The sequence below is a fragment of the Pyxicephalus adspersus genome, chromosome 5 (genome assembly GCF_032062135.1).
Source record: "Pyxicephalus adspersus chromosome 5, UCB_Pads_2.0, whole genome shotgun sequence".
In the NCBI taxonomy this organism is placed as follows: domain Eukaryota; kingdom Metazoa; phylum Chordata; class Amphibia; order Anura; family Pyxicephalidae; genus Pyxicephalus; species Pyxicephalus adspersus.
Window position 1 is genome coordinate 118,225,550 of NC_092862.1, and position 7,651 is coordinate 118,233,200.

At 34.6% G+C, this 7,651-nt stretch overlaps 2 protein-coding genes across 2 annotated transcripts in view; both read left to right on the plus strand.

The window, feature by feature from the left end:
• Positions 1–3,215, plus strand: part of LOC140331501 (solute carrier family 22 member 13-like) — a 13,539-nt gene extending 10,324 nt beyond the window's left edge. Inside the window, exons 7-10 of the mRNA XM_072412561.1 lie at positions 335–549; positions 878–986; positions 1,515–1,724; positions 2,493–3,215. Of these exons, the coding sequence (XP_072268662.1) occupies positions 335–549; positions 878–986; positions 1,515–1,724; positions 2,493–2,586 (628 nt within the window). The 3' untranslated portion in view covers positions 2,587–3,215. The remainder of the gene's footprint in view (positions 1–334; positions 550–877; positions 987–1,514; positions 1,725–2,492) is intronic.
• Positions 3,216–5,700: 2,485 nt separating this feature from the next.
• LOC140331503 (solute carrier family 22 member 13-like) overlaps positions 5,701–7,651 on the plus strand; it is a 13,618-nt gene continuing 11,667 nt past the window's right edge. The window contains exons 1-2 of the mRNA XM_072412568.1: positions 5,701–6,110; positions 7,070–7,173. Coding sequence (XP_072268669.1) covers positions 5,736–6,110; positions 7,070–7,173 — 479 coding nt within the window. The 5' untranslated portion in view covers positions 5,701–5,735. The remainder of the gene's footprint in view (positions 6,111–7,069; positions 7,174–7,651) is intronic.

Below are 7,651 nucleotides of genomic sequence, written 5' to 3' on the forward strand. Positions count from 1 at the left end.
CCCAGCTTCCTACCTAATGTGCAGGACGCCACACATTCTCAATAGGCCACAGCCAACAAGAAAAAACTCAGGGGGTTCTAACTCCCACTATACTAAAAGAATGCTTTATAAGTGAGATTCTGCCTCATCACTAGCTGAGCGATAGAAATACTCTAATAAACTGTTTATTGAATACATATTATTCCAATTGTGAAAATAACTTTGCAGAATCATTGATTTTCGTGATTGAATTTGAACTTTACATTGATTTTTCGTGATTGAATTGAAATTTTCAAAGCCAAGTGACTCTTCTTCTTTTCCCCATCTTCTCCTTCACCTTTTTTTCTGATTCTAGGTTCCTGAACAGTCTGGTTTATTATGGTTTGAGTCTGAATGTTGGCAGTTTTGGTCTAGACATATATCTCACCCAGCTTGTATTTGGAGCAGTAGAAATTCCAGCTCGCCTTGGATCCATGTTCATAGTTCAGATCTTGGGACGCAAACTTAGCCAATCAATGTGTTTATTACTTGGTGGAACAGTTTGTCTTATTATAACTGCAATACCAAAGTGTAAGTTTTTTATATTATTAATTATTTGTAGTCAATTAGGTATAAATGTTATATATAATAACTGTATGGTATGAAAGGTTATTTGTAACCATTGTTTATTGCAGCAGCATGAAATGTCTCTTAGTATGGCAGTTTATACTTTTGTGCTCTATATAGTATGATGAAGGTCTCTCGGGGGACAAAAGAATTAGCTTCTACTGTATGGATTAACTTAGTCACACTGATTCCTGAACCTGTCCTGTTAAAAAGGGAAATATCAAATTTGAAAAAAAACTATATCCTGTAAAAGAATAATATTTTTAATCCCTTTCTTTGGCTTCTTTTCTAGCATTTCCCATTGTAATCACTGTGCTTGCAGTCATAGGAAAATTTGCAACTGCTGCTTCATTTTCTGTTTGTTATATATACGCTGCAGAACTTTTCCCTACAGTCATCAGGTGAGCAGTTTATAACAACCTTATTCAGTTGAGTTTATCATCTTTACCAGGTAATTAAAGAGGTTTTTAGGTTCTTTGTAGTCTGGGCATATGTAACAGAATCTTTTATTTGAGATACTAGGTATTTTTAGGTTTGACCATTGAACTTTCAAATTGAATGTGCTTTATGTAGCAATGACAGGTAAAATGTTCAGTACATGGCAGTAGTAATTAAAAATGTATTATCACTGAAAATATTTACGGGAACAATCAAGGGCTTTTTCTTACTACGAAGACAAATAATAAAATCCTTTAATTTAAAATTTAGAGAATATTACAATAATTCCCCTGCAGCAACAAATTGAATCACCCAGCAACATATATATAGTATACTATTATACAGTTCTTTTCTTGTGGATATCTGAAGAATTTATGGACAGCATTTTACAATAGCAGCAAGTCACAACAGAGATAAGAGTGTCTTGAGAGACAAGAATGTTTGTGTAGTTCCTTCACTGATAAAAATGGTGCAGCTGTGTTTTATTACAGGCAGAATGGAGTGGGTATCTGCTCTATGGCAGCTCGGATAGCAGGGATCATTGCTCCTCTAATTAGTCTTTTGGACAAATATCACTCGGCTATTCCTATGGCCATTTATGGAAGTGGTCCCATCATTGGAGGCCTCCTCTGCTTCTTGCTTCCTGAAACACGTAATAGAGACCTGCAGGATCATACACAAGAGGCAAATGGGGTACCAAGGTATGAATACAATTTGATAAGTTTCAAAATATTTTTCTGTTTAGATGGTAAAGGATTTTTGTAATAAGCTTTGCTTGCACCCCCCCATCCTTGTCTAGTCTTCTTCAGCCATGTTAATTAGCTTTACCAGGGCAATGTAATTCCTGCGTATGCATGAGAGGTTATTTAAACTGACAGGTGTTGAAGTTGTCAAGAAGATTGGCAGAAAAGAATGTCTCCTCTGTAATAGAAAGCCTGGCTGTTTAAATTAGAATTTCAAATTCAATGATAAAAAAATATAAATATAATACATGTTAAATAAATATAAAAAAAATATAATTAGGAGAAAATGGGTCAGAACAGTAATGAATCCTCTACGTGACTATATGTTATGTTATGTTATATAAACAGTATAAACTACTAAAACAAACATCTCATAAGAACAGTAATGTACACCAAGGAAACCTTTTTCAGTCCTTCAATTATATAATTGATAATAAAATTATTACCAATTAATAAATATAATTAAAATGCTTTACCTCTAACGTGGACCTCTACTAAAAAATATGAAAGCTGCTCATTCTAAAAAATGATGATTTCTTGGATGTAAAGCTGACCCTTTGGTTTTAATATCTTTAGTCACACACCTGAAACAAGCATGAGCATAACTGTGTGTCAATTAGCTGAACACCTGAGCTACAAACCCATTTTGGGTCATTGAATACATTATCTTCAATAAACATAACAACACTGTATTTTTAATTATACAATTGTGCTTCTATTTTACAGACTTCATGACATGCCAGAAGAAGAAATTATTTACCCTAACAATCAGGAACAAGAACTGAGTACAAAACAGGAGTACAAAGGAACCCATTTATAGCAGTTTTCTATACCAACATTTGGATAAAGTTGTTTTTCTTTTTTAATAAAGTATAACTACACAAACTTTTTTTTAAATAATACACTATACAATTATATGTATAATATCATATCTGAATTTTCATAGGATAAGAAACATATCTTTTTTAAGAGAAGACCTATATTGCCAGCACCATATAGGCTCTGACTATGTCAATGATGCCAAATTCAAAGCAGATCCCTCACCTCCAAACTGCAGCTTTACAAGATTCAACCTTGGAGTAAAGATGGATGTAAATACAGGAACCTTCCGATCGTGCTGCAAGAGGCGAAACAGGAAATCTATCATATTAACATTTTTTTGTATAGGCTGCAGGGAGGAACAAATTACATAATGTTTACTGAAAGTACTGGTGTACCATAAAATAGATTCACCATACACTAAATTATTAAAGTGAGAATGACTTGTGTACAACAAGGAGTTTGGTTGCATCTGTTATGTATTTCTATCTTTAGAAACAACATTTTTTGAATGAAACAGACATGTAAAAATAGTATTGATAAAGTCTGTTACTAATTGTTTTTAGTATAATTTGTTAATAAATATTTACTTGTATAGTGTTATCAAATAAATTGAACTGGTTTCCTGTTGACCATCTTCAACAATGAATTTTTGTTTTAAAATCAATAGGTTCCTTACAGTTCCTAAAGATGTCAGACACTCACAATGCTGCTATATTTGGATATGTTATCATCTTCATAAAAAAAAAATTATATCTATATTGAAATTTTTTTTGGGGAGCCATGATAAGTGCATCACCCGGGACACAGCCGTACAGATCAAAAAAGTGTTGTTTACTGAATACAAAATAGCTTCCCCCCACAGGAAAAAAAACTTTGCTTTTCATCAGCTTAATGATAAGAACACATACAAGTTTTAGGTGGAAAGAATAAAGTCCTAAAATGGCACTTATAGGCCCATAACTCAGGGTTTGCAGCTAATACTTCAGGGGTGCTTGTCACTTTGCTTCCAGTGCTCTGCTGTATAATTACCACACCAGGGCATTAACCCAGGGTATACATGCCTCTCCTCAGGCGACCCCCCAGAGCTCTCCTCAGGCCTCTACCCAGGCCTCTTCAGGCTTACCCCCATGCCTCACTTAAGGCTTTCCCTCAGGCCTCACCTTAGGCCTCTCCCTCAGGCTTCCCCTCAGACCTCTCCTCAGGCCTCCCCCAGGCTTTCTTTTATGCCTCACTTCAGGCTTCTCTTCAGGGCTCACCTCAGGCTTTCCCTCAGGCTTTCCCTCAGGCCTCACGTTAGGCCTCTCCTTAGGCTTTCCCTCAGGCCTCTCCTCAGGTTTCCCCTCAGGCCTCTCCTCCTGAGCAACACTTGACTCCAACTCCATCCACTTTTAAAAAAGGAATACTGCCTTTTATTACCATCAGCTAGGTGCCTTCTAGCCACCCTCAATTTCTGGCCTGGAATAGGGATGGAGGGATTGTGGGCTGCACTCAGTTTGCCTCTTATTTATACTGTATATAACTTTTAAAATAATAAGGGATCCATTTATAAAACAGTGAATCTGGCATGAAACATTCCCTGGTGGAGAATGTTTCAGTTCCATTTGTTTTATTGGCTCTAATTGATTCTCCACCAGGGAATTTTCTAGTGACTGTCAGATTTCCTTAGAAATAGTTCCCAAAGTGTTGTGTACCCAGCACCTTTACAATCACCTTGTTGTTTCAAATTGCTTTTAGAAAAACATAATCAAATTTATGTAAGTAATCTTGCCGATGTGTGTTGGTTTTAAATTTGAATTATATAGATATTATATACATTAAGGCATAAAAGAAGATCCCATTTACAGCTAAACATTTGTTTTACTTCACTGCTCCCTTCCCACTATTCAGTCAATGAGTTAGCCTACTCAGTATACACATTTCACTCCCCATTTGCTTAATATCATATTTCAAAAGTTTTTAAAAAAGAGATTCTGACAGAGTTACTTCACTAAGCCACTAAGAGTTGCCTCCAGTGCAGCCGTTCTCAATATTTTTGACATGGCGAACCCTTTAAGTAAATTTCAGGTTCCAGGGAACCCTTACCTCTATTTTTGATATGACTGTTATATAATACATTAGAATAGTGGTAAATGCAATGAATGCATATTACATTGTTGGGCAGTAGGAAGAATGCCACTGTTATAATTAATGTAAGTGGTAATAGTCCCGAGAATCACCTGGAGGACCCCTACTTCAAAACATTGCTCTAGTATGTTCTATGCTAATCTACAAATCATTATTGTCAATAAAGAACTAAAAAAATACAATAACACGGTTATTAAATGTGAACTGCTTGTAAATGCTTATTTAACACTATTACTAAAAATACATTTCAGAACATATATCAAGCAGTCAGGACACAATGAGATCAAGCTGGCTCTCATTTAGCACAATTTAGCCCTGCTCCTGGGCAGCCAACTAAAACAGACTTAACATTCAGATTTTCAATATAAGTGGATGTACAACTATAATGCTGTCAGTAGCAGTTTTTTTTCTGTTGCAGCACTACATAGGAAGGAATAAAAGGAATCTAAACATTTAGTTGTATGATAATAATACATCTATCTCAAAATCTGCTTTGCACCTGCTTAACATTGCCTAATTTAAATTGATAGATGCCCCTTGCTATACTTTTTATTTTAAACATGTTTATTGTTCCAAAAGAAAAACTATACAAAAGGTGATACACGCTTTTATTACACAGCATACTTATATATAAAAAAAAGATTCTTTATCGTAATGGAGGGTTCAGATTTTTATTTCAATTACTTTTTTTATTGTGTATATTATATTCCTATTCCTATTAGTAATAATAAATAATTACTTATATTGCTGTCTTGTAGAAAAGTATGTTGTTTGCCATGAGACCCTTAATCACCTATTACAAACTAAAGGTTACATAGGTTACAAAGGTCACATATATATATATATATATATATATATATATATATATATATTATCCTAGGAAACACGTTCTAAGGAAGAAAATATAGAATATGCATGTGTTATGAGACTTTGACTTATTACATTTGTCCCATAGATGGGGGTTAAACATTAACCCTGGTGTCTCTCTTCATCCTACCTTTCACAACTTTGATCGAGAACACAATGACAGAGTTTGGAGAAATTCTACAAAATGTTGGGGAATTTGGTCGGTTCCAGAAATTTTTGGTATTTCAGATGTGTTTACTCAGCTTCTTCAATGCCTTCCACATGTTTGGACAAGTGTTTATGGGAATATCAGTGCCTCATCACTGCAATACTAATTGGATCTTAGAAAAGAACCCAAACCTAACTGAGGAATATCAGCTGAATTTAACCATTCCTCGTAACATTGACGGCAGCTATGAGCAATGCCTCATGTACACTCCAGTGAACTGGGATATAGAATCTATTGAAAGGTATGGACTAAACAGCACAAATGTCTGCCAGGATGGATGGGTGTATGATACGTCACAGCAGAAGACAACACTGGTCACAGAGGTCTGTAAATATTTATTTACCAGCTGAATATCTTGTTAGGTGATCAATAAATACTCTGGTTAAATGTCAGTGTCAATTTTAAATAGAGTCAGCAGTATTTCCAGAATAACTTTGGTGTCTTTTCAATTTTGTAAATGGAATGACAGCTCACACACCAATTTTACAAAATCATTTTGAAATTTTTGCTAATGTAAATGCAAGATTTTCTGCCTACCCTATTTATTAACAGCTAGTATACTTTTAGACCATTTAGTTACCCTTATTTTATTTTTTTCCAAATACCCTTTTTTTAATTTAAATATTTAGGTTTATTGGACAACACAGAGAATGGCGCAGAGAGACTGGACTCATATCAACACATAAATGTCACTTTTAATTAAACATTATAATAATACATTACTTTACACTTTTGCTGTTAATGAATAAACCATTCTGTGTCTAGCAGCTAGTCTTGGATAATAAAGTCTAGATTAAATTTGCACACTCTTGATACAACAGAATCAACTCAAACATCAAACACAATATAATAAAACTATTATAATTATCATTACATTTCTATATGGGATGGGGCTGTGGCTGATGACTTAACTTAACATAAAAATGTATGTTTTTATATTGGAAGGTGATATGAAAAAATGAAGAAATATGTTTAGCTGAGCACATATCAAGGATCCCCCAAAACAACCTCAAAAACAGGGTTCTCATTGGAAGTGTTTAAGTTTGTTCTTCAGTTAGTGCAGAGATAAGGACACAGTTGCCAATTTATTGGGTGGGTTTAAGAATAGGAAATTCTGTATATAGTCAATGTGCATACAAAATGGAGGGATCATTTGATAGCTGGACAAATTGTTAAACTTATATATAATTTATGTGCACCATTAGACTATAGCGATGCATGTGTGTTCTCTCAGGACAATACCAAACCAAAAAAATTTTTTTTACATTTATTTCAATGAAAGTTTGACCTGGTGTGTCAAAGAAAGGAACAGAAGGATGTCTCCCAGTCCATGCACATGTTGGGACTACTTATTGGATCTGTTATTTTTGGTAATCTAGGAGACAGGTAAGAATGTTCATTTGTTTTTTATTTATGGACTGTCAAAGCTTTTAAAAAATCCATAATAACTTAGTTTCTCTAGCTTCTTGAAACAATATGTTGCTACTAGGTATGCTGTATAGATACACACAAAAATACTCCAGGGTCAATTTGTGTAAGAACAATTTAGTAGTAGATTTCTTAATGTGTAGGTAAAAAAACAAAGCACCTTGAGAAAATCAGGCACTTTCATAATCACTCTGTGCCCTTTTTAGAATTGAACCCAGGATGTGCTGTATAATTGTAATTTTAATATTAATATTTCAGTTTTTTTCATTATGGCTACAGCTGGGCAGATACAGTCATGACTGTGGCAAGCCATAGCCATGCAGATGCACCTTACAAACTTGCCCTTCCCTTTTTTTCCAATCTCCCACCCCCACCCCCTTAAATACCCCCACATCCAAATCCCCCACCAATGAATTACCACTCCAAGCATTGCTTA